General features: G+C 46.3%; 1 protein-coding gene across 2 annotated transcripts in view; it reads right to left on the reverse strand.

Moving 5' to 3' along the window:
• The window catches only part of LOC144763194 (protein unc-93 homolog A-like), a 365,245-nt gene that overhangs the window by 101,161 nt on the left and 236,595 nt on the right, over positions 1 to 27,489 (reverse strand). For both annotated transcript variants that reach the window (XM_078648560.1, XM_078648559.1), the window contains one exon: positions 1,482 to 1,711. In XM_078648560.1, coding sequence (XP_078504686.1) covers positions 1,482 to 1,711 — 230 coding nt within the window. The remainder of the gene's footprint in view (positions 1 to 1,481; positions 1,712 to 27,489) is intronic.

Raw genomic sequence — 27,489 nt, forward strand, 5'->3', positions numbered from 1 at the left:
AGCTATAGAGTCCCGCTGCTTAATGTTTCCCATCCGTGGTTCCCAACATGTGATGTAATTTGAGGAGGTTTGCGGGTTCCCGTGGCAAGTCTGGGATCACCGAGCGGATGCCCTGTCGCAATCGCACATAGAGGAAAAGATCCAGAGGTGAAGGTCGTATCCCCTGGAATAACTGGTCTGAGGAGCGGAACATTCCATTGTGGAAGAGGTCGCCCCATGTAACGGCGCTAATCCATACACATAGCTTGTGAAAGCCTTTTTCCTGCAGTAGCGCGATGGAGGGATGATAGGACAGTGGCAGCTGCGCGGAATATAATAACGGGGTGTCCAGCAGGATTGTAATATGGTTCCATGTGTCAAACGTGCTTGTGACTGTGGTGGGTGCCATTCATGCATCCGAGATTGCCGTGTATAATACCATTCAAGGGAATGGAGTCGGCGAGCCAATCCTCTGTAGCCACCTGTGGCATATATCGAGGGGGGGTTGACCCAATAATAAGCATAATGTGCTTGCGCACTTAAAAATAAACTTCAAAGTCAGGAATATCAAAGCCGCCTTGGTCATATGGTTCGTAAGCATAGACCATTTAAGCCTTGGCTGTTTCCCTCCCCAAAGCAATCTGAGAAAATCGGTGTGTAGAGTTTTAAAAAAAGGTGCCCGGGTGGTATGGTGTGTTTGAAAAAAGATATAGGAACTGCGGGAGAACAACTATTTTTATCAGGGATGCGCGGCCTGCGAATGAAAGGGGTAGGGAGATCCAACATGTCACATTGCTGGTAAGCTATGTGACCGCTGTACCATATTTGAGTCGTATAACGTTTTATCTATCTCTAGTCTATTGTATGCCCAAGTACTGAAGGTCCGTAACGCACCATTCCAACAGAAAGTCGAGAGTGAATCTAGTGACCGCAGGTGTCAGAGGGAAAACCTGAGCCTTCCCACAGAGGTCTCCAACCTTTTTAGTAAAAAGAGCTACTTAAGTTCAATGAAAACCATCCAGAGCTACTGGTACTATTAGTGTTGTAATAATGACCATGCTAGACAAGATTACATTAGTGGCCACATATGTAAGGCTTCTAGCAGTGATCAGCTTGGTGCACCAACATTAATATATAAAAAAAAGTCTTTGTCAGTGTGATTATATTAGTAATAAGTTCTCCCTGTGCCGGATTATTTTATTATTCAAATATGAACCTTGAATATATTTTAAAAATTCAGCAATTTTTTTGCAAACACCAACCAAATAGTTTTGAAAATAGATACAATTTTGTCTCGAATACATATTCTCAATTTTGATGTACATTTATCAATGTAACCAAGCAAAAGCTTGTAAGTTAGTAGGCTGGGCTACACAAAGGAGAACTACTCACAGGTAGCTGGAGAGCTGCCAGTAGCTCACAAGCTACTCATTGGAGAAGGTTGTTCTAAGTGATGTAATTGTGTGGTAAAAATGAAACAAATATACACACATCATCTTTACCATTAGGGGCTCTCTGACTAAATATCAACGAAGAGATGAGATTTCCCCATACGCCTGCTGACTGGTATAACAGGAAGAATATTCCAAAGTAGAGGTTCACAACGTGTGTCTTGTCTTTTCCTTTTTTCTTTGCATATCTGATGCCACTTGTTGTCAGATATGTGGATTTTGAAGTCCAAAGAGGGCCTCCTGCGAATCCCAGGATTACAGAAGTCGGCATCAAAGTGTACCTGTAAAGAAACACAGTAATTTAAGGATACATTTTTATAGTCAAAAAATTAGAATTAGAAAAACCACCCACAAACCATATTCTTTTTCAGTGACATGTATTATTTTTATGTCATCGGTTTGTGTATTAACTTGTTTACCTCTGGCTCTCCAAAGACACTTCACATATGGTATATGGCAAACTGATGCAGTTTACACCTAATATACAGTACTCTCTTCCTTATCGCACACACTGCCATGCTAGAAGGTAGGAAATGTAAGCAAGGGTCGGTTACTTTGCAGGGGCTTAAGTACACAGCTTGGGTTTGCATCAGTGTTCTACCACACTGAGACCGCCAGACGCAGACTGGGGCCAGCCTTTCCAGGTACAAAAAAGCACAGCCTCTGGGATTTGTTATAGCCTGGGGTGTTGAGTAGAAGAAAGCATAGACCAAAAACAGAGAATAAGTGTTTACCTGATATTTCAAGTTTCAGGTGTCACCAATACCCCCAGTGGGTCAGGAGGTAACAATGCCAATGCAACAGGTATTCCGTCAGTTTTTGCGCAGACAGCCTCATCCCATTAGGTGTGATAGCCCCTACTCTTTGCCTTGTACGGATGTCTTCATGGAGAGCTCACTCCCTCCAGGCACGCAGAATGCAGCACACACAAAAAGAGGAAGTAACAAGGAGAAGTTAAGGTCTTTCTCCTTGTTACACCTCTGTCAATTAGGCCCACTAGTTTACCACAAAAAAGGTTTATTTTTTTATTTTTATTTTTTATTTATAAAAAAATGTTATTAGTATTTTTCCCAAGAAATCCAATAAATGTTACAGCACACTTATACAAATTATATCGTTTTCTAGTCATGACACAGATATTTACATATTAATTCATTGCACAACAAAAATAGGATTTACAATTTAGCAAGTCCGTAGGTCAAATGTATTGTCCGTATCACCAGTGGTCCCCTGCCTGTTAGTCAACCCATTTTTCCAGTTTGCTATAGGTTGCCGTAACTTTCTGCCCAGAATTCTAGCTCTTCTTCCCTTTCTGTCATATAGTGCTTTTTCTAAATTATAGGTAGACAGTAGCCTAGCAACCCAAGTTTGGAAGGTTGGTGGTACCCTGTCAAGCCATGATGTTGCTATACAAATACGCAAAACTGCGGTAACCATGAACATAAGCTCCGTAGGGATATTGACTGTCCCTACCAGTACCCCCAGAAGTACTAACTCGTCTGAAAGCTTAATTTTTAGGCCCAGTGATCCATCAATAAAATGCTCAATATCCCTTTTTAAGGAATACAATTGTGGGCATTGTGCAAACATGTGAACGATATCTGCATTAGTTTAGTCGCAGCGCGGGCAAGTTATTCCCGTGTTGCCTCCCCATTGTGCAATCCTAGCCGGGGTGTGATAAAGTGAATATAGGGTCTTGTAATGCTGCGACTGTAGGGTTGCTGAACATAAGACTGTACAGCCCATATTTAAGGACATCTGAAACCCCTCTGGCTGTAGCCCCACTTTTTCAGCCCACTTCGTGGCAAATTTACCCCTATCGTCACTTCTATAGGCATACAGTTCTGCGTATAGCTGCCGAATTGTACAGTGAGTACAGCGCTCTACGTAATCCATTACACGACATGTGCCAAAGCCCAGCGTACCCCCCTGCTTCTTTAAGAGATAGCTTCTTATTTGAAGGTATTTCAAGAAGCTATTTCTTGCTACCTTGAACTTTATTTGGAGCTCCTGGAACTGCAGGATACCACCCTGTTGATTCATAAGATTCCCAATCTTCCTGATCCCTTTATTGTGCCAATCCCTCCTAACCATGTCCCTAAAAATATCCCCAGGTAGAGAATGGTTCGTGTACAGCCGTGTATAGCTATTGACCCTGCCTAAACCCATTTTTTTTTGTAATCACCTTCTAGATTTTATACGCAGCTTGTAACGTCTTGAATCTTGTGTGTTTAAAGTAACTAAAGTCAATTGTGTTCAGAAACCCGTTTTTAGCCCCGTCACCCAACAGTGCAGTATATACATTAGTGTATCCAGATATGCCATCCCCTTGCTCCATTCCCTCTCTCCCAATTAGCCCCTGGAAATACTGCATAGCTACAGCCCAATAGTAGAGCCTAAAAGCAGGTGCTCCCCAGCCCCCTTCTTCCCTTGGAAGTGTGAGGTGTCGGTAGGCTCTCCTGGTCTTACCCTGTGCCCAGATAAATTTGTTTACTATTAATTCTATTTTATTAAACCATAAGTGATCAAAAAATAATGGAATGGCTCTAAATAAATACAAAAACTTTGGGAATGTGATCATTTTAACCACATTTATGCGTCCCATTAGGGTCAGGTGAAAGTTATGTATCCTTTCAGTGTTTTCCTTTACTTTATTCAATAGGGGTCTCATGTTAAGTTCTACTAGACTGTCTAAATCTGCAGTGACTTTTATCCCCAAATATGTTGCTTCCTCTACCACTCTAGTATCTTGATATATCATGACGCTGTTCTGAACTATTACCACAAAAAAGGTTTAAAGTGTTTGTAAATCTGGGTTTGCATCAAAATACATGGGTGGATGCACGAGAATGCCCATGCTCCACCTATGTAACACCTACCAGATGCAAAGTAGCGCAAGGCAGCATTATGCCCTGGGCTGATTTACTTTGTATTTACTACACAACACAAAGCCACGCAAATCGACTTTGCATAGCATAGTAAATGCCAGTAAGGATTTTGCATCTAGACTTCCCCATGAAAGTGACACAACCCTGACATAAAATCATAGTAAATATGGCTCAAAGCTCTTTCAGGTTGCTACGGCATTATTTTATATTGTACTGATAGTGTACACAACTGTTTACAGAGTACCTACTCATTTTACACATTCAAGCTTAAGGAGGTGGCCAATCCTCTTCTACACACAGTATTAACCTTGTACACTATTCTTTTCATTTTCAAAGAAAGGGCATAGTTGTACTCTTTAAATGTACTTTATGTACACGTGTGCCATGACAGACACCTTTGTGCTGTGGTGCAATATTTTCTGTGTTTTATTTAAGATAGTTTTTGTACAAGAAGGACTCCCTTTGTGCAATAGAACACTCAGTTAAGGCTAATTCCTTTGTGTATATGTTCTGCAGAATATAGCAAACGTGCAGAGGGAAAAAAAGAGAAATACATTTTTTTTGTTACGCTACCCTCAGAGGGTGCAGTAGTTTGCCACAAATCTATGTTTACAAGTTATTGTAAATATGGATTGGCATCAAACTCCATGGATAACTCTATTTGTGTGGCCATAAAGACCCATGGTACACCATCTTTATGCAAAACAAATACAAGAAAGTGCATTGTATTGCATTGTATAACTGTTGATTATAAGTACTTTCTGTTAAATTATAAATAGAAATATCTTTTATATCCCTTATGCGTTTCATTAGTAACACAAGCCTGAAACAAAATGTTTACAATTGTGAAATAAATCTATTATCATATGTGCATGGGTTTAATTTCAGCACATAACAATCAAGTTTTATTATTAAGAACAGACTTCTGTAGCAGACTATAATCATACAGAAACATAAAAATACATATATTTTTAAACCAAAATAGATGGCTCTTAAAATAAAAAATTCAAAAAAAACGTTTTTCTTTTGGTAAATTTGTTGTAATTTTTTTTAAACAATGAGTTGTTCTCAAACTGGAAAAAAGAGCATCAAAACTTGGAAGTTGTTAAAAAAAAATGTGTGTGTGGTATTTGTGCTCCCTCATTGTGGTAATTGGGAAGCAGTTGACCTCTGCATGGAATACAGAGGTCAACTGCTTCCCAACTACCACAATGGTTTTACATGTCCTACAATAGATCACCATCTTTATATGTTCGGGATGATCACTTGTCCCTGCTCCAGAATGGATGTTGGAGCAGCGTCCCTAGGAGCATCACTTTGTGCTGATTATGTTGATGAGTGTTTACCATCTTACTCCCACTGTGCTCGAACCAGGTGCTGTGGTGAATGGTTCACATGTGTTTCCACATGCCTGTGGACCCAAGAGGGTATCGTTTCCCAGTTGTTTTTCTCCTAATGAACTGTTGAAGCATTTTCATATCAGGCACTCTTTTTAGGGGTGTGGAATCTCCCCCTCCTCCTACACCTGGACATGTCTCTCCTCCACAGCTGCGGCTCCACTAGAGGTCGCCAGGGCACCTACCACCTCAATTTACAAGTTATCTGGATAGTAATTGCCTTGAGCAATTACCATCCACATACATTCTTTAATAAAGTTTTATTTAGGGGCTTCAAGCCTGTACCGGGTGCTGCCTCAGTGTCTGGCTGTATCTCACACTTGCTGTGATGAGCGCCAGGCAGCCAGTCACTTATGAGAGGGACTCATGCTCTAGTGAGCATATGTCCCACAACATTATTCTTTAAAAAAAATCCTTAAGCCAGGCTAAGGGCTGATCTAGCACCAGCCCTGGCATCCAATTTTCAGGGGTCTGAAGAGACCTCTCATTCGTGACATGCAGCAGTTTCATATTTACAAGCAGTCCCGTGCATCTATAGCATAAACTCTGTTTACCAGTACAGCTTGTCAATCATTTTCACAGGCTGCAAGCAACTCTCTTTCCCAACTCGCCACCTGTGACATAATGGGAAAGGGTGTTGCTTGTAGCTTGTGAAGGATTGTCGGCATGTGATTCGAGGTCACAGAGTCATGAGGCTCTGTGACCTCGCGTCACATGTGTGGGGACTGCTGACTGCTGGGGGCCTAGGGCTGATACATGTGCTTACTATAGGCATGCAAGTAAACCACTCTCACACACAGAGCGCTGGTCTGGACAGGAAGTGCCGTGCCACTCCAGTCCGTTTATTTATCTCTTTCTGGCCACGCCTGGCCAGAAAGTGTTACAAAGTGTGCTAGTGCTTCCGGGGCTCAGGGGAGACCCTCGGAGCACTAGAGCGCTACATCCCTTCCCAACTTGGATTTTGAAAACAACTTGTGAATAACAGTTCAGTATATGAAGCATAATAGTTCAGCATATGAAGTCAGACAGCTTCTGGCTCGGCTTCGGATTCGGCCTGAGGTCGTATCTCCATCTGCCTCTGGTTGGTGCCTGCTCAGGCCCCGGGCCTGGCGATGGAGGAATCGCTTCGTCCTGCCCTGTGGTGTTCGAGAGCATGCTAGCCTCGCTGGATCTTCCTTCTCCTCTCTCGTACTCCTCTCCTGCAGGTTCATCTTGGTCAGGTGCGTGTTGTCGCGTCGATGGTATTTGTTTGAACCAGGAGACATTCCTGGTTACCTCCTCTCCGTTCCTGCTAGCTGTAATAGCTGTGCCTCGTGCTTCTTTGACGACCCACGGTTCTGGTTCAAACACTGTGTTAAATTTCCCTCCAGGTCTTCTAGTCCGGATTAGCACAGTCTCGCCCGGTTGTATATTCCTGGATTGGGCTCGTCTCTTGTGACTTGCTTTCTCATTTGTTCTCCTTCGCCTCTCCTGTGTGCGCCCGGGAGAGTATGGTGTTGGTGCCCAGTTGTCGGCCATGGGAAGCAGGTCTCTCCTCTGCCCAGCGAGCATCAGCGCCCACGGTGATTGTTGTGTGGTGCTGTGAGGTGTGCTCCTGTACTCTCGCAAGAAGACTTGCAGGGCTTCTTCCGGATCTTTACCTTCGGCTGTGGCGATTCGTAAGATCTTGTTGGTTGTCCTCATAAACCGTTCCACCTCTCCGTTTGCTTGTGGCCACTGAGGCGTAATCCGGTGATGTCGGATGCCCAGATTATGTAGGAACTCCTTGAACTCACTCCCCTGGAATGGGGGTCCATTGTCCGTTTTGATGACTAGAGGGACTCCAAACATGGCAAATGATTTGTTCAGAAGAGGGCGGATGTTTGCGAAACTGGTGGAGGTGGCAAGGTCTACGATCGGGTACTTCGTGTAACTGTCAATTAGCACGACGGTGACTCTCCCATCTGGGAAACTCTTAAAGTCCAGACTGAGCCATGACCATGGCGATGGGGCATGTTCTTCTGTGATTATGGGTGCCGGAGCGTCAGACGAGCTAGTTATCTGGCATGCTCGGCATTGGCGCACGATGGTGTCAACGGTTTCTTCTAAGTTGGGGAACCAAACTTTCTCTCACATCCTTGCCTTCATCCGGCGGGTGCCTTGGTGTCCTTCGTGTGCTAAGATAGTCGCCCTTTCTTGGAGAGTTTTGGGGATAATCACACGGTGGCCTCTGAGGATGAGATTGTTGCTTGCTCGGCTCAGGTCATGTCGCACCCTCCAGAATTGCGTTAGGCGTGTCCGGTCTTCTTCGCTCCAGCCGCTGACATTCCGTAGGAAGTTCTCCCAGGAGCCTGATTGTATAGAGTCTGCCACTCGTTGAATGACCGCGTCGTTCATATATTCAGATATGATGGTGTCTGCCGTGAGAGCTCGGGGGCATGATGCCGACGACAGCATGTTTACAAAGTCCTCGGTTTGATTCTCGAGTTCTGTTGATCGACACTCCTCCGGGCCAGGGTGTCTGGATAGAAAATCTGCGGGGTTTTTGGCTCCTGGGCGATACGTGAGGTCCATTTGGTACTGTTGCACTTGTATCGCCCACCGCTCTATTCTTGGAGGTGGGTGAGGAGCGGTCCCTCTGAACAAGGGTATTAGAGGCTGGTGGTCTGTCACCATGCGAAAAGGGTGTCCGGAGATATATAAGTGGAAGTGTGCACACGCCCACTTCACGGCCAGGGCTTCTCTCTCTATTTGCGAGTATCTTGACTCAGTCATGGTTAGTGCTTTGCTCGCAAATGCCAATAGCGACCATACTCCAGGTTCCGTTTCTTGCGATAGCAGGGCTCCTAGTCCTACTGGGCTGGCGTCTACTACTATTTCGGTAGGTTTGGTGGTGTTAAAGTATGCCATCGTGGTGCTGTCTAGCAGGGCTGCTTTGATTTGATCAAATGCTTTTGCTTCGGTTTCCGTCCATTTCCATGAGTTCTCCTTCTTCGTTAGGTTTCTCAGTGGTTCCGCAATCGTGGCTAAGTTGGGGATGAACCTCGCACAGTATTGCGCCATTCCCAGGAAGCTTCGCACTTCTGATGCCGTGGTTGGCGCGGGAGCATTCTTGATTGCCAATGACTTGCGGGGGTCTACGGTGACTCCTTCTGATCCAAACACATATCCAAAGAATTCGATGGATTTCTTGAAAAACTGACATTTGTCTTTATGTAGTGTCACACCGTATTGTGCAAGTCTTTGCAGCGTCGCCTTCAGCCTGTTGTGATGTTCTTCACTCGTTTTGGCGTGGATTAAAATGTCGTCGCTGACATTCAGCACTCCTTGGAGTCCAGAGAGGATTTCTTTGATTGTGTTTTGGAAGATCTCGGCTGCAGATGAGATCCCAAAGTTTAGTCTCTTGTATCGCCTCAGACCCAGGTGCGTCGAGAAAGTTGTTATGTACCGGCTTTCCTCTGCTAGCCTCAGTTGGTGATATCCTGCATTGAGATCTAGTTTAGAAAACCATTGTGCGCCGTTGAGGTCGGTCAGAATGTCGTCGACTGTAGGTGTGAGATGCCGCTCACGCCGGATGGCTTTCTCATGTCAATACAAATTCTGATTTTTCCCGGTTGTTTCGGCTTCTCGGCTATCACCATGGGGGATACCCATGGTGTTGGTCCGGATACTTTTTCAATCACCCCTTGTGCTTCCAGCTGGTTCAGTTCTTGCTCGACGGCAGCACGTAGGTGAAATGGCACTCGTCGGTGACGTAGCGCAATTGGTTGTATTGCAGGGTCTATGTGCAGCTTAATGAGAGGGTGCTTGATGGTCCCAAGGCCTGTAAATAGCTTGGGGAACATGAGTAGAATGTCCTCGACCTGCAGCGCACGTACTGCGTTTGCGAAGGCAATGAGGCCTAGGTCTTCTGCGGTGTTGCTTCCTACCAACAGGTCCGCCTCCTTGTCGATTACATGGAATGTGGTCAGTACTTCTTGGTCTTCTGCTCGGACCTGCACCAACATCTTCCCTCGCAACGGGAGGGGTTCCTGGCTGCCATAGGTGAAGATCCTGGCCTTGGAGGGAACAAGTTTGGGTTTCGGGTTCAGCGCTTTGTAATGCTGAATGCCCATGACATTCACCGTGGCTCCGGTGTCGATGACTCCGATTGCTGGTGATCCGTGGATCTGTATCTGGCACTTGGGTTGTGGTCGCCGACTTTTTTTCAGTTCGCTGACAAACGACACGAAGTAGCATTCGTCTTCATCATCTGTGGACGAGTCGTCATAGTGTGGTTGTGGTGGTCTCTGTGACTTGTTTGAGCGTGATGGCGTGGACTCATCCAGCGATAGCTGCTTGACCGCTCCAGTGGCTGTCTTCCTTCCCGAGGCGTTCCGTCCCCTAGAGCCTCCTCTGCATACGCTGGCGAAGTGGTTGGGGATACCGCACTTTGAACATGTCTTCCCTCGTGCTGGGCAGCCATCTTGGTTGTGCTCTTCCCTGCCGCAGTAGCCACATGGCGTCCGGCGTTGTGTCCTTGTCGGACCTCGCCCTCTGCTTCCTCGGCTTGACATGCGCACTGCGTCCACTCGTTCTGTCTTGATCGCCACTCCTGCGTCATGTTGTGGGTTGAGGGCCGCCTCCATTGCCGTGGCGCGGGCGTCAGATAATTCGTGTGACCGTGCAAGGATCAAGATTTCGTCGAGGGAAATCCGCGGCTGCCTCAGGATCAGCGTTCTCAAGTGTTTATTGCGACAGCCCTGGATGAGTTGTGCTGTGACTTCCTTCTTTTCGTCGTCTTCAGTGCACGTGCTTATGAGATCTCTTAGTCGCGCGTGGAACGCGTCCATCGTTTCCCCTTCTCGTTGCTTGGCTTGACGGAACTTGAATCTCTCGTAGTGAGGGTTCAGTTGGGGGTCAAAATGGGCGTTGAGGGCGTTGACGGCAGCATCAAAGTCAGTGGCGGCCCCTGTGTTGGGGAGGTGTCTGAATAGCTTGTAGAGTTCCGTACCTCCAAAGTGAAGCAGTAGAGATCGCTTTACTTCATTGTCTTTTTCTCTAGTGGCTGTGAAATAATTATTGAGTTGCCCTAGCCACACTGCCCACCGCGGCGCCGCAGTTCCGGGGTCGATCAGTTCACTGAACGGCGGCAATGCCTGTAGTTGGGCGTGCGCTGAGGGGGTTGGAACTTGAGCCGCAGGGGCTGCTGCTGCCGCTGTGCCACTGGTGGCACCTCCTTGGTTTTGGGACATGCTTGTGCGTGATGGGCCCTCTCAGTTGTGTGCTTTGCTGGCCCCAGGGCGTGGCTTGACTTGGCTTGCCTTTAATCCTCCTTTGCTTTATTATTCATTCATTTATTTTGTTTATTTTTTTGCTTGGATTGTCTGGTGCTTGTTTTTCTCTCTTCCTGCCTTGCGCACGTGTGAATTCTGGTGTTCCAGTGTCTGGATTCGCGCCGCTGTGTTGGCGCGCTGTCTCTCCCTCCTCGCGTGCTCACGCGGTGTTAGGCCTGGGGAAAGCGTCGGCCCGTCTCTTCTGCGCATGTGCGCACTGCTCGGCCTGCCGGCTGGGCCTTTCCACTGTCGCTGCTTGCTCCGCCTCAGACGGTCGCCGGTACCGGTCCCTCACGCAGCTCCCTGCATACGCTGCTTACCGGTAGGCGATTTCTTTCTTCTTTGTCGTCCCTGGGTCGGTTGGGCTGGTCTCCGGTGCTGGGCCCGTGGAGATTGGGCTGTCTTCGGAGTTCGGCGGTTTAGGCCTCCTTGTCAGCTGGTCCGTCGGAGGATCTAGGCAGATCCCATCCTCGTCGCCAGTGTGGGGACTGCTGACCGCTGGGGGCCTAGGGCTGATACATGTGCTTACTATAGGCATGCAAGTAAACCACTCTCACACACAGAGCGCTGGTCTGGACAGGAAGTGCCATGCCACTCCAGTCCGTTTATTTATCTCTTTCTGGCCACGCCTGGCCAGAAAGTGTTTCAAAGTGTGCTAGTGCTTCCGGGGCTCAGGGGAGACCCTCGGAGCACTAGAGCGCTACAACATGCATGCTGTAAAACAGAAACACTGCACGTGCTGTATCATGTACAGAGTATCTGTTTATAGCACGTAATTGTATTCAGAGGCTGAGAGGGCACGCTTGGCACTCTCAAACCTCCTCTCCCGGACTAGACAGTAGCAGCACATCCTGTTGCGGGCCACCTTGCGTGTTTAAGAGCAGGATTTGCAAGGTAAGTAGGATGGAGGGAGGAGGATGGAGGCCTTTAATCATGCCTGTCAGCCTGCTTGTTTTTACTGTTTTTGAAAGAATAAAAACAAACTGCAGGTTAGCACAGCACCTGAACTAGTATTTAAAAGTGCTCCCTTTGTGTACTTTTATCATGCAGGGGAAATTCACTTTAGTACATCAGTATAGATAACTTTATTGAGAGGCATTTATTGAAACTGGTAATATTATAGTGATATAAAATGATGTACTAAAGTGAAATGCTCCCACATGTTAGAAAAATACAAGAGACTACTTAAAAAAATTCATTCCTTGATGCACACATCTTGATCTCACAGTTTTAAAAGTGCTCTAGTTTCTTGTAAGCTTATAATGTGGGAGCTCTAAACTTTAGTACCTCAGTTTTAATCACTATTTCGAGAAGCCTTTATGAACAGTTTTAATAAATGCCTCTCAAAACAGTGATATAAATTGATTGTTTGAACTGGCCTTCTTGGCGTGGTCTCCACCTAACTTTTTGCCTTCTGACCTCCTGTTATTGCTGACTTCATTTATGTTAATGTTAATGAAACTTTTAAAGTGCGCGTATACCCTGGGGTGTCTTGGCGCTGAACTAGAGTATGCTGGCCTTAGTACTCTGGACACTTTACCATTGCTAACCAGTGCTAACGTGCATGTGCCCTCTGTTTAAAACATGGTAATATTCGCTTATACCCAATTGGCACATTTAATTTACTTGTCAATCCCCAGTTAAGGGGCACTACAAGTGCCCAGGGCCTGAAAATAAAATGCTATTAGTGGGCCTGCAGCACTGATTGTGCTACCCACCTAAGTAGCCCTTTAAACATGTCTCAGGCCTGACATTGCAGAGACCGTGTGTGCATTTTTAACCTTCCATGTCGACCTGGCAAAATTAACCTTTGCCTAGCTCAAACCTTCCTTTTTAATACATATGTCACCCTTAAGGGAGGCTCTGGACAGCCTCAAGGGCAGGGTGCAGTCTAATTAAAAAGTTGGACATGTTTTTTTTTTAACTTTGTTTATTGAGTAAAATCACAGTAGTACATTACATGATTGAGCGACACGTTTCATACTTTCATCAGGATAGTACAGCTAAAACATTAATCAAAAGTTGTTCATTACATATCTCCTGCCAGTCTCTCTTGCCTTCGCATTTCCAGTTCAGTTGTGGGTGACACACATATATCTCCCCTGTGTTCGTTCCACCGTGACCACTTCTTATCCCATTTCTTGGGGCATCCCCGAGCCTTATAGACCTCAGTCTCCGCCAGCATACATCTATCCATTTTTTTGGCCCACAGGCTGACACGAAGCGGGCACATGGCTCCCCAGCCCCTAGCCACTTCTCTTTTGACCATAGTGTAACCCAGCGTTCTAAATTGCCTCAACACTTCTGCTAGGTCAGTAGCCTCCCAGATGTTCAATAGCCCGAGCTGTGGTGCAAGTGTTAGAGCTTTCCCCAGGGCTTTGTGCATATGAGTCGTGGCTCCCTCCCACAGGGGGCGTATCTTGGGGCAGGACCATAGTGTATGGTAAAATGTGGCCTGCTGCCCACATCCCCTCACACATCTGTCATCAGGTTTGGATCCTATCCTAGCCAGGATTGTCCCTGTCATATATGATAGATGGAGTATTCTAAGTTGAATAAGGCGAAATCTCTGGGTGATAGCTGCTTCACATGGGGACATCAGAGCCGACTGCCAGTCGTCATCTTCTATAGGGCCTATGTCACGCTGCCACCGCTCCCTGAGCTTCGGGAAGGTGTCTGGGAGGTTGTTACCTTTTGAGGGCCTTTTGAGTATATTCTATATCTCATCATTTATTTGTTCTTGCATTTTATTGGCAACATTTTTGCTTTTTCTATTTGTATATACATTTTAAATTGTATTTTTGTACAATTTTTTATGGCTTTGATAGCCAAAATATTGTTATACTGACTGACTGACAGTAGGAGGCGCTTCCAAAAAGTGGCAGAGGATCGTATACCCGTCAAGGTCCTCCCCAAATGACATTCCCAAATCTGCGTCCAGATCATGATACACCCGGAAACCTAAATATTTTAAGTTGTGAAGGGCTGCCGGCAGTGTGGTCAGCCTACCTTCCTCCAGCAGAGCGGCATATGGGTCTAATAAACAAAAGATACAGGACTTCTGCACATTAGCATGGAATCCAGAAAAAGAACCAACGTTGTGTAGGAGTTGCATAACTGGATCCAAAACAAAGGTAATGTCCTTAAGATATATAAGGATGTCGACCACATTAAGGGAGATGGAATGAAAAAGCTGCCTAATATTAGCTGACTATGCCCAAGTATGAATCTCAACTGATTTTGATGGAACAAGAGGGACAGCTGTGGAATAATAGGAATGGGTATTATTCTCCCAAGGATTCTACAATCTAAGTTACAAGTGAACAATGGGTGATAGAAACTCCTGTCCAGTGGGCCACCTCCATCTTTATTCATGATTTATTTTATTTGAAAAGTTTTATAAGGCGTGGACATGGCCCTTACTGGCATCAGAGCGCTGTACAAAGTGGCAAAAGCAAGAATAATACAACACAATGGAACAAATGAGGTAGTTAAATATTCACACTGTCAAACAAAGGGGGGAACAATCCCGGTCAAGGGGCAGGTGAGTCACCCAGACTGTAGGGACCATTACAGTTTCAGAAGGTTCATAGAACGAGATAACAAGTAAACAGAAAGCATACCATTCAAACAAATGGTATAAAAGAAGTTTCAAATCCATATAGAAAGGAGTCTAGGGAAGGTAAGCCAGGTTAATGCTGTGTATGTTCACTCAAGATTAGCCATTTGACATGTTTCTTCAAAGATGCTGTGGGTGGGTTGGATCTGATCTCGGGAGGAAGAGCGGTCCAAATTCTTGCAGCAATACAAGTAAAAGCACGATTGTAAGTTCTTTTCTTTTTGAATTTGGGAGGTTTCAAAAGAAGGGTGGTCGAACTTCTTAGGTTCCGAAATCGAGCCAGGTAGTTCAAGCTTTTTAGCCAAGTAAACCGGGGTGTTGTAATGAATAGCTTTATGCGCCAAGCAAGCTATCTTAAAGCGTATCCTAGCTTCTATAGACAGCCCATTTAGTTGAATTAGGTCTGACGTGATGTGGTCATGCTTTCTGGAGCCTGTGATGAGCCTGACCGATGCGTTTAGGGTGGCTCTGAGCGGAGACAAACTAGCTTTAGGAAGCCCAGCAAGGGTCACCAAACCAAATTCCAGTCGAGAGATAATCAGCAATTGTACTACAGGCCGGATGTCCTCAGGCGGAAGGAAAGGCTTTATTTTCTTAAGGGTGTTGAGTTGAAGACTGGCTCCCCTAATAGTTGCACTCATGTGAGCTTGCATAATTAGGTATTTGTTCAAGGTGATACCTAACGATTTAGAAGAGTCAACAACATGAGGGGTGCAGTTAAGAGCAGTGAGTTGTTTAAGCCAGTCCAGGGTAGATGCAAAGAGGTTGCAGGGGGCAATCAGAAGTAATTCTGTTTTGCGAGTATTTAACAAAAGATGGTTCTGGGCTAGCCATTGTTGAGTTTGTAGGAGTGCATCATTTATGGCTTTAATGTCCTCTGGAGAGGTGATCTTAAAGTACAGTTGTGTGTCATCAGCATACATGTGGTAATGAATATTAGAACAGTTCAGAATACCAGAGAGAGGTTCCATTGAGAGGTTGAAAAGAGTGGGCAAAAGAGCAGAGTCTTGAGGAACAATAGAGACTGGGGTACTGGTTGCAAGGGAATTGTTAACTTTGATTCTTTGTGTGCGGTTCGGTAAAAATGAGGCAAACCAATTTAAGACATGGCCCCGAAAGACCCATCCTATGCTGAAGAAGAGCAATCATGTTTTCATGTTTGATGGTGTCAAATGCTGAGGACAGGTCAAGAAGGATCAGAAGACAAGGGACATTATGATCAAGGGAATTCAGCGTGTCATCAACAATGTGAGTTAGTGTTGTCTCAGTACTGTGCCCTGCTCTGCAACCTGACTGGTAGAGGTCAAGGAGTTGAAACTTCTCTATGTGGTTGCAGAGCTGCATATGGAAGCATTTCTCAAGTAATTTAGCTAGAGTCATGATGTTGGTGATAGGCCGGAAGTTGTTAGGATCAGCTAGATCGGTGTCAGGCTTCCTAGGGATGGGAGTGACTTGACCCATCATGAGGTAGTCAGGGAGCCTCCCCTGCAAGAGGGATTCACGAATGATCCGGGACCAAAGAGGGAGAATGGCCGAATTGAGATCTTTAAAAAACGTAACAGGTAGTGGATTTCTGAAACTATTGGAAGGTTTTAAGGATGCCATAGAGTGAAGCAGCTCCGTGTCATCTGGAAGAAGAAAATAATTCCAAGAGGCATTGTTTTTAGGAGCACAACCTATGTGGAAGGACGGTGAAGGCCCTACCGGTGGTTCCATAGGTTCATATGATGATGCAGTGTAGTTCAGAGGCCACAAAATTGGACAGGCAGGTCGCAGCTCCAGTTCAATTTTTCTTGCCTTTTCAGAGAAATTAGCTGAGAATATGTTGAGATATGGTTGGAAGAGTAGATTGTTGCTTAATGATTTCAAAGAGCTTCTTGGGTCTATTTTTTGAGCAGTCAAGCTGAGCTCTGAAATGATCAGTTTTAGCATCGCAAATGTGTTTGTTGTAGATGCTTCTCATCTTCCTTACCTGTATGAGGCTTGAAGTGGAGGGAGAGTTTCTCCAAAGCCTCTCTGAAAGCCTAAGTTTGCAACGATCATCATTTAGGGGGGCATTAAACCAAGGTTTGGATTGTTTGACTGGAATCCTTTTCAGTTGCTTTGGCGCAATAGTGTTGAAAATATTGGCCAAAGTGCTAATGCAGTAATCAGAGAGATCATCCAGGTTGGTCATGTTATGCGGTGGTTAAAGCCTGTTCTTGGTGATGGAGGTTAGAGCATTAAAGTTGATGTCTCTCAGTTTACGAGTTGGTTGTTTAGCTTTAAGAGGTTGGTCATGTCTGCGCGTGATCTTTTCCAGGATGTGGAAGGCAATTTGATGATGATCCGACCAGTTACAGGGTAGAATATCAGCCAATTGTATGATATTGTCTTTAGCTATGATAAGGTACAGGGTGGCGCCCTTGTTGTGGGTAGGTCCCTTACAGACCCGTGTGAAAATGAGATCGGAGAGGAATGCCTTAAAGGAGCATACTAAAGGGTCATTTGTATCATTGCAATGAAGGTTAAAGTCCCCGAGAAATAAGTGTGGGCTGAAAATCCGTTCTGCTTGCGGAATTTGCGAATTTTTGGCAATTTCGCGGTCTGCGAATCACGCAAAATTGTCAAAAAGGTCACAATTCGCAAGCTGGCGGATTTTTTTGCTTGGTTGCGCTTCAAAAATACAATCTTGCGCGTGCGGCGTTGACTTACCGTGATTCTGAGTTCGCCGAGTTGTTTTTCCTCCCGGTTTGCGTGCGCTGTGCCATTTTGGAAATGGCTGCGTGGGAATTGAAGTGCCCCAGTGTCTCCAACTTCCTGTTCCTGTCCAGCAGGCTCCTCCCAGTGCTTTGTCCATGTCCTGCTCACTTTTTATTTGGATCTGGAGCTGGAAGGATTACTTTTTGTGGCTGCTACTGGAGATTTGTATTTGAGGACTTTTTGTTTAGATCACTTTTGGATTGCTTTTGGATTTGAGATTTTACAAGTAAGTTGGTGTTGTTTGTTTGGGGCATTGCAGTTGCTGCAACTACAATTTTTAAACTTTTTCACAACTTTAAAAAAAATATATTGTGGGTAGGCACAGTATCCAGTAGGCCCAGGGTTAGTCATGGGTGCATGACACAACTGTTTCTGTGAGTTCTGTTGAACTTAAATATGATTTATGTCATGGAATTGTATAGCTCACTGTTATATGTGGATTTTTATTTTTATTTTGAGGTGCGTGTAAAGCCACATTAGCCAGTAGGTCCAGGGATACTCAGTGGTGCATGGACCAAGGCTTTCTGTGGGTCTCTTGAATTTTTTAAATATCATTTAGGGCATGTATGGCATTGGATTGTGGTGATTTTTGTATGTTTTTAGGTTTATTGGGGTGGTGTTGGGGCCTGGCCATGTGGGTGGGGGCCATTTGTGGCCTGATCTAGGCAGGGCCTGGCCATGTGGGTGGGGGTCAAGGGGCCATTTTGAAGCCAGGCAGTGTGCTTTGTGCCATTGGCCTGCGCCCAGTCTGCCCTGCTTTCATCCATTATGCCCAGGGGTACTCAGTGGTGCATGGACCAAGGCTTTCTGTATGGTCTCTTGAATTTTTTAAACATCATTTAGGGCATGGATGGCATTGGATTGTGGTGATTTTTGTGTGTTTTTCGATTTTTTGGGGTGGTGTTGGGGACTGGCCATGTGGGTGGGGGTCAAGGGGCCATTTTGAAGCCAGGCAGTGTGCTTTGTGCCTATAGGCCTGCACCCAGTGTGCCTTGCTTTCATCCATTATGCCCAGGGGTACTCAGTGGTGCATGGACCAAGGCTTTCTGTGGGGTCTGTTGAATTTTTTAAACATCATTTAGGGCATGGATGGCATTGGATTGTGGTGATTTTTGTGTGTTTTTTTATTTTTTTGGGTTGGTGTTGGGGCCTGGCCATGTGGGTGGGGGCCATTTTGAGGCCTGGTGCAGGCAGGGCCTGGCCATGTGGGTGGGGGTCAAGGGGCCATTTTGAAGCCAGGCAGTGTGCTTTGTGCCATAGGCCTGCACCCAGTCTGTCCTGCTTTCATCCATTATGACGTCACGTGTGGCCACAGATAACTCATGCAACTGCGGCCTGCTGTTCTGTCATCTTAAGAAGATGGGCCCAAAGAAAGGTGGCCGTAGCTCCTCTACCAAGAAAGTTGCCAGTGCCACTGCCAGTAAGAAGGAGCAGAAGAAGCAAGTGGCTCCACTTACCAAGGAGACTGGTGTGCCCACAGACACTTTTTTGGGGGGACAAAAACTACGCCTGCAGCAGTGGTGTCCGCCGGGGACCAAGCTGGGAGCAGCACCTCAGCTTCATTGGTCTCAGTACCACCACGCCAAGTTAGGCCCAAGGCCATGAGTGCCACAGAGACAGACTCTTTAATTGCTCAATCACCATCGACCAGTGATGTTGGCGTTGACTCATCGCAAGAAAGTACCATCCAATCAACGCAGGGTGTAACTCATCTGACGAGTGTTCAACCACAGCCGCAACGACAACCACAGGTGCAATAAGGAGAGGAGCAAGGAGAGGCGCAAAGAAAGGCACAAGGAGTGGCACAAGGAGTGGCGCAAGGAGTGGCGCAAGTAGAGGTGCAAGGAGTGGCGCACGTAGAGGCACAAGTAGAGGTGCAAGTAGAGGTGCATGGAGAGGCGCATGGAGAGGCACAACTGCCCACAATGCTTGTTCCTCCAGAAGTAGGGGCACATCAGAAAATCGAGATTCAAGCGGAGGTTTCATCCGAGCAAGCCTCTCCTCCTGATGATCCATTGTCTTCCAGATCACCAGCAAGAAAAAGGTCGAGGAGGGCTAGTACAAGTTCTTCTTTTAGCCCCCTTCCTTCTGATGATCTAGATCTTGATTGGAACCCACCAATGCAGTCTGGGAGGTAGGCACGCCATGAGCCGACAAAGGTAGCTAAGCCTAAAAGGAAGGTTCCTGCAAGGCTTTCACTTATGGGTGATGACGACGAACAAGAAGTAGAAGTGGTGGATTCTGTTGCTGATGAATAGTCTGACGATGACGCCCCAGTCATCAGAGTCGTCACTCCAGCCCCAGCGGGCATGCAGCAGACAGACATTTTTACCCTATCCCGAATTGCTGCTGAGCGGGATGTGGACGGCGTGGCACTGGTACCACCACCAACACAGGTAACTACTACACCAACACGACCTACAGCTTCCATATTTTCTCGTCAGAAGGGCCGGCAGGGACCTCCATCTAGCTAGACCTCCATTACCTCAATAGTCAATCAATCAATCAATCAATCAAGGCATTTATATAGCGCACTACTCACCCGGAGTGTCTCAAGGAGCTGGGGGGAGGGCGTCCGCTACTGCTCGAACAGCCAGGTCTTGAGCTGCTTCCTGAAGGCAAGGTGGTCCTGGGTCAGGCGGAGGTGGGTCGGGAGGGAGTTCCAAGTCTTGGCGGCCAGGTAGGAGAAGGACCTTCCTCCTGTGGTGGCTCTTCGGATGCGGGGGACGGTGGCGAGGGCGTGGCTGGTCGATCGAAGCTGGTGTTTGGGAGCGTAGAAGTTGAGGCAGCTGTTGAGGTATCCTGGGCCTTGGTTGTGTAGGGCTTTGTGTGCGTGGGTGAGGAGCCGGAAGGTGATTCTCTTGTTGACCGGGAGCCAGTGCAGGTCTCTCAGGTGTCCGGAGATGTGGCTGCGGCGGGGGATGTCCAGGATGAGTCGTGCTGAGGTGTTCTGGATCCGCTGGAGTCTCTTCTGGAGTTTGGCTGTGGTTCCGACGTAGAGGGAGTTGCCGTAGTCCAGACGGCTGGTGACGAGGGCCTGGGTGACCGTCTTCCTGGTCTCGTTGGGGATCCATCGGAAGATCTTACGTAGCATGCGCAGGATGTTGAAGCACGACGAGGAGACGGCGTTGACTTGTCTGGTCATGGAGAGGGAGGCGTCCAGGATGAAGCCCAGGTTGCGTGCGTGGTCTGTTGGTTTGGGTGCGCTGCCCATGGCGGGGGGCCACAAGGAGTCGTCCCAGGCGGAGGGTGAGGATCCCAGGATGAGGACTTCCGTCTTGTCCGAGTTCAGTCTCAGGCGGCTGTTCGACATCCATTTGGCTACATCTGTCATCCCTTCGTGCAGGTTGGCTCTGGCGGTGGCGAGGTCGTTGGTGAGGGAGAGGATCAGCTGGGTGTCGTCGGCGTAGGAGATGATGTTGAGGTTGTGCTGGCGTGCGATGGCTGCGAGGGGGCTCATGTAGATGTTGAAGAGTGTTGGGCTGAGCGAGGAGCCTTGAGGAACGCCGCAGATGACTTTGGTGGCCTCCGATCTGAACGGGGGGGAGGCGGACTCTCTGTGTCCTTCCGGCGAGGAAGGAGATGATCCACTCCAGTGCCTTCTCCTGGATTCCGACGTTGCTGAGGCGCTGTACAAGGGTACGGTGGCAGACAGTGTCGAAGGCCACGGAGAGGTCCAGGAGGATGAGGGCCGCTGTTTCTCCGTTGTCGAGCAGGGCTCGGATGTCATCGGTAGCTGCGATCAGGGCGATTGTGCTGTAACTGCACAACAGAGTCAAATTCTGCCGCGCCCATTCTCCACTTCATCTGGCATTGAAAATAGCACCTCCACCACCACCAGAAATCTCCAGTCCCCAGTTTGGGACTTCTTTAGTATTAGCAAAAAGGCGGAAAACCTAGTCATTTGTTCAATTTGTAAACAAGTAGTTAGTTGGGGTAAGGTTGATACCAACTATGGTACCGGAGGCCAGAGAGGTCATCTCAAAAAACACCACATTATCCAGTGGGAGGTGCACCTAAGTAACATCTGGAAAGCCAAAAGTACAAATCCAAAGGTAGACATTGATATTGCATCTGATGACAAAGATGAGCTGATCGTGCAAGGGGGAGGTGAAAAACCGAGAGAGACATTTTTTCTGGTACACACAGTACCCCTGGCAGCAGCACTGCAGTGGTAGCGCCCACACCCTCCTCTACCCCAACAACATCAAGGAGGCACAGTAATCTGGTAGAGACACCAATGCGAAAAAGTACATCAATGAGCCTAACTGGGTTGAAGAGGTCTGCATCCTCATCACATATGAAAACGGTCCAGACCACCATTAAAAGCATGTTTTGGTCGGAGGCGCCATTGGAACGCAACCACCCAACGGCATGTCTTTATAATGCAATGCTGGCTAAAATGTTAGCGCTGGACCTTCTCCCTTTTTATTTTGTGGAAGGGGTGGGTTTTCAAGAATTTGTGGCAACAGTCTGCCCTAAATGGAAGGTTCCTAGCCGGTCCTATTTTGCCAGAGTTGCGGTTCCAGCACTAAATCAAGATGTGCTGGAGGTGATTGGGGCAGCTTTGCAGAAGAGTGCTGTTCACACTATCCACCTGACAACAGACATGTGGACCAGTTGCCAAGCCCTTGATTACATGTGCATCACTGCACACTGGGTCTCTTTTGCAGGGGTTAGAGACAAGATGTATGCAGGTGTTGACACTGCCACAATTTTCCAAGCTAGTTGGAAACATGCAACAGTAGCCATGTTTGCCATGGAGAAATCACATACTGCAATAAACATTTTGGAGGAGTTTAACAGTAAGGTCTTTGAATGTCTGCATCCAAGAAAGCGCATGATTGTTTTTTTTCCACGATAATGGCAGTAATATAGTTAGGGCCATGAATGATGGTGGCTATTTCAGAGTGCGGGGCTTTGGCGCACAGTATTAACATTGTTGTTCAAGATTTCTTGAAAAAAGAAAACAATGTCAGCAAGTTACTGACCACCTGCTGAACAATCTGCACACATTTCAGCCATTCTTTTAAGGCCCGGAAGCAGCTGAGGATCATTCAAAGTGACCGTAGAGTGCCAGTCAGAGGACTCATCCAGGAGGTGGTAACAAGTTGGAACTCAACCTTCTACATGCTTGAGCGTCTGTCTGAGCAGTGCTTGGTAATCAATGAGTATGTCTTTGCACTGGGTTCTTCTATGAAAGACATGAGGCTAGAGTTGGAGGAATGGGACCTAGTTAAAAGCCTGACAGACATGCTTCGTCCTTTTGAGGTCTTCACGCGTGAAGTCAGCAGGGAGGACTGTACTTTGGGCAAAGCTATCCCATTGTTGCGCATGCTAGAGCAGCAACTGAAGGCGGTGTCTTCAACGTTCAAAGATGATACTGAGAAGCAAGACGCATATCAGTTAGAGGAGAGCTTATTAACCCGCCTAGTTGACAATGAAAGGCTTAAAAAAATCCATACAGAACAATATTACATTTGTGCCACTATTCTGGATCCACAGTACAAAAAGGCACTGGCCAGCAAAGCATTCATTCCTTTTAATGAAGCAGATGTTTCAAAGTGCAAACATTGGCTAGCTCTGTCAGCCACTCGGTTCGAAAAAGAGTGGCAGGAAATTGAAGGAACCGGCAGAAGTACTACTAAATCAGCAGGCCATCTGGCATCAAGGTCCACTTCAGTGGCCGAATGCAGTCACTTTCCCTCACAGCCTTTACCGACACCAGCAACCGTATCATCATCCTCACCTGCACCAGGCCCAGCCATAATATTGTCGGAAGCGGATTGGATAACGCATCAAGGGTTTGCTCGTTCCAGTGTTGATGCAAAGGCCTCAGATGGTACGCAAAGTTCAGCACCCCTGGATGACCTTGAGTGGATGGTGCATGCCTATCTGGATGACCCAAGAGAGGTCTACATTGATCACAACCTATTGCTGTATTGGTATGGGAAAAAGAGTCAATGGCTACTGATCACCAAGCTGGCTCTAAATTATTTGTCTTGCCCACTCGCAAGCCTGTCTTCTGAACGTGTTTTCAGTGCTGCTGGTGCCATTGTAACTTCAAAAAGGACCCGCCTCTCGCCCAAAAATGTGGAGAGGTTAACAATGATCAAGATGAATCAGCACTTTATACCACCAGATTACAAAATACGTGAATCTATGCAGGAAGAAGAGGACACCGACTTAGGTGACGGATGTTCTTCTCTGTTAGCTGACCTACCCCGTCTCAATTCACAGAGTTTGAGTACGAGCTCAACTTCCCTGACACCTAGGCCTGAATCTGACATCCTTTTTTTTCGTCCTGACTCCTTATTCACTTTTACTCCTGCGTGTCTTTCTTTGTTTTGCAACTTTTACCACAACAAAACTCTAATCACAACAAATCCATCAGCAGCACTGTCTTGGTCTTATTTCCTTATTGAATGTGCCGCTGTCTGCAATCCTGCAGTTCACAAGTTCACTACTCAGTCATGCGCCTCTATCCTCCTCCTCCAGACACTCCCTATCCATTTCCCTCAAGGCAGATGGCTGGATTACGCAGAATGAAGAAACTATTGCTTCGTAGACGAGTCCCCTCAAAAGAAGTGGGACTGGAATTACTGACTATATGCTGATTGCTGACAGTTACTTCTGAAATTGACACGAGAGGGTGCCCTGTGGGCCTTCATTTTAAGAACAAAATGCGGCCAAACAGTGGAACAGGTAATGAATAATGAGATGGCATGCAGTGGACAGCACTGGCTCTCTGGCTCTGATAAAAGCAATTGCTGTTTGTTTGTTGTGCATGAAATGAATCATATGTCTTCTGTTATTATTTAATCTTTTACACACTAAATGTAACTCAAGTCTACTCTGTTTTTTTTACCATGTTTAAATCAAATTGTACTTCTACTGCAGGGGCCACTACGTTGCATTTTTTAATATGCAAAATGTCCTTGGACTCACTGTGTGTGTAGACTGCGACTGCATGAACAACATTGAGTTTGCCAATATACCATAATGATGATGAGTCTTGATGATCAAACTTACATAATATCTTTTTTTTTACAGTCACTCACTGGGATGGATGGATCATCATTGTCGGTTTACGGAAGAACTATGGCTACTTCGTGAGTTGCAAACAGGTAAATCAGTCAGCAACAACCACAGCAGAACTACATGTCTGTCTAGTCGTGGTATGGAGTGGTCGAGCCAGTGTAGTGTTGTTATGCCCGAGTCCAGACAGCAGTTCATGTAAAATTGCGGCTATGTGGATTGCTGCATACAATTAGATATGCATTGTCTGTCTGTATCAAAGAGGTATGCTACATCAGGTTGCTTCACTCAGTGGTGCCTGCTTTGACCGTCTGCATGGCCCTGGCCTGCTGTGTGCTAATTACTATCTTTGAAAAGGAGACTCAGAGTACGCACTTTATAAATGATGCTTGTAGGTAATACTGTCGCCTCTGAAACTGAAAGTGTTATTTTTGCACTACACACTGTACCTTATATTTTTTTCTCCGTGGTGTTTTTTAATATCACTTCCTGTTTTTCCATCAACAATTACAGGCCGGCTTTTACCCTGTGCGATGGGAAAAACTATTAACTCAGGCTTACCATTAGCGATCCGCAATTCCGCATCCGCCGGGCAGGCAGTGGACAGTGTGTCTGGTCACCAAGATTGATCGAACGAGCGTCAGATGGAATGGAGGAGTACTGAGAACAAGAGGAATGGCTGGATGCATGCAACTTCCCAAATTGAACAGGACAACTACAACATACAGTTACAGTATCCTCTTCACTTCTCCTTATCTTTTAAATAATGTTATTGTTGTGAACTTCTATGAGTGTGACTGCGTTTGTTTGCTCTCTGCTTCAAATTCATCCCTCCAGCTATTTGACAAGTTTCTTTGCTATTTTTAAAAGCTAATTTAATGTACTAATAAGGGTTTATTCTCTCTGAGGGCAGATAGGCAAGTGAAATTGTGTAAGTACAGCAGCCCTGTACTGTCACATTGTTTATTCATAGTTAGTAAGTTGTAGTAGGTACTACTTTTCAGTAACCTAACCCTCCATTTAGCAAACAACTTCATGCATGCAGTAGTGCACTTCCTTTATGTCCCTTTAAAGATTTATGGATATCTTCGTATTCAAAGATTTGTTTTTCTTCATTTTTTGTTTGTCCATGCTGTGTTTTTTTTCCTCTCTCCACAAAACTTTCACCAAAACCCCCATTTCCATCCAATTTTCAAACCCTAACCCTCTTACCCCGGGCAGTGTGCTTTTCATTGAGGTGTGACAAAATGACAACAATAATTCAACACTTGCTGGGGAGGATAAGGTCAAAGCAACAGAAAATCAATTTCAAGGCTGGTGAAGGAATCCAAGGATATATTCTTATTCTGCTTGACACCTACCCACCATGAGTATTTGCAAATAAAATCAGAATTTGATGTGCGCCATCAAGTGGATTGATCATCAACAACATCCTCCTCCTACACGTGACGAATCGAATGCTGACGCTGCTGTGTCCTTTAACTTCAGTACTATTTCTTGTAGTAGCCATACTCCACGCAACTAGTACTTATATTTTGAATACTTTAGCATTGCTTAGGCTACAATTTATGGCACTGTTCTTTTGTACTGTACTATCTATCATACTGTTCTAATGCTACACTCAGGCCACTCAATGTTTCATTTCCTTTTATTTCATATTCTGCTACTGCCAGTGTGTACCACTACTACTACCACCACAACAATAACATTTCATCTGCCCAGGATTCCAGAGCCAACCTTAATCGCCATTTGCCATGCACCCAGCCCTGTGCCTAGCCCTATTCTCAAACACGAATCACAGGTAAGATAAGCATTTTGGGGGAGGAAGAATAATGGAGTAGGAGGAGAGGAGAGACTGACGGTAGTACCAGTAAAGTAGTAGGACAATTGAATTCACTAACTCTGTCAGTGGCACTTTTGTACAAATTTGGGCGATTAGACAATTTGAATGAACCCGCCAGTTAAGTTTCAGGAAAACAAATGTACAGTTAACCCCCCCACCTGCCTCCCCCTCAAAACAGTAAAAAAATCGTGTATGCTATGTTTAAGTAGATAAATATATAATTATTGGAGCCCTAACAAAAATAAACTATCCCACCAGAAGAACCGCTCACCCCCCTCCCTAACCCCAACCAATGTCCATGAATCAAATCAGTCCCCAAAAGTACAAAAACCCCAACGCCCAATTCCCACCCCCCAAAAGTCTTTATGAAAGGGGCAAGGGACAGTCTCTCTACTTCCGCCGGCGGTGTCCTTTGGCCAGGTGGTCACGCCTCTCTCCGGAGGTCCTTGAGCAGGGCTTTCTGCCTCGCCACCTCCTGCTAAATGTGGGACACTCTCAGGGTCAAGCTGTGCACACGACCCTTGCACTTGCAGGTACTGTGGGGGGCAGCTGTTGTTTTTGCTGCTCGGCGGTGGCGGGTGGCTGCCGGACCGCGGCTCCGTACCGCTGGAGGTTTGCGCTGACCGTATGACCCAGGGGCAGCGGAGGAGGATGCAGCTGTCGTGGATGTTGTTGTAGACTGAGACTGCGTGTCCTCCTCGTCCTGGGCCACCAGCCGCCGATATTCGGCGACAATTGCATCCAGCTTCCGTTGCCGGGCCCATCTAGCCAACTCCTTCCTAGTTAGTTTAGAAGAAGTATCTATATGAAGACAGAAAAACATACATGCTCTTTAAGATTAAAACAAAATAATTCAGCAGAAAGTTGTGTCACAGTAGCACTAGCAACTTGCAAGCACAGTACATAACATTTGTGGCATGTATCTATCTAACCTCCCACTTCATCGGCCTCTGCTATAACATTAGTGGGAGTTTCAGGAATTCTACTAGCACTATATGGACTCACTACATTAGACTCAGACAGTACACCACACCAGTCTTCTTCTTCTCTCTTGTTTAGCGAAATTGGTACGTAAACTTGTGGAAGCCGGCATAATGCCAGAGCAGTCCAATTGTACCCGAGAAAACCAGATGCAAGACATGATGACACAGACTTGCGTTACTGTTACCAGTCCAGACCAGCACATGCAGGTGGTGAAGCTCTTACTGTTCTATTACGGGTGGCACTGGCCATACTCT

This window comes from Lissotriton helveticus, chromosome 6, assembly GCF_964261635.1.
Source record: "Lissotriton helveticus chromosome 6, aLisHel1.1, whole genome shotgun sequence".
Classification (NCBI taxonomy): Eukaryota; Metazoa; Chordata; class Amphibia; order Caudata; family Salamandridae; genus Lissotriton; species Lissotriton helveticus.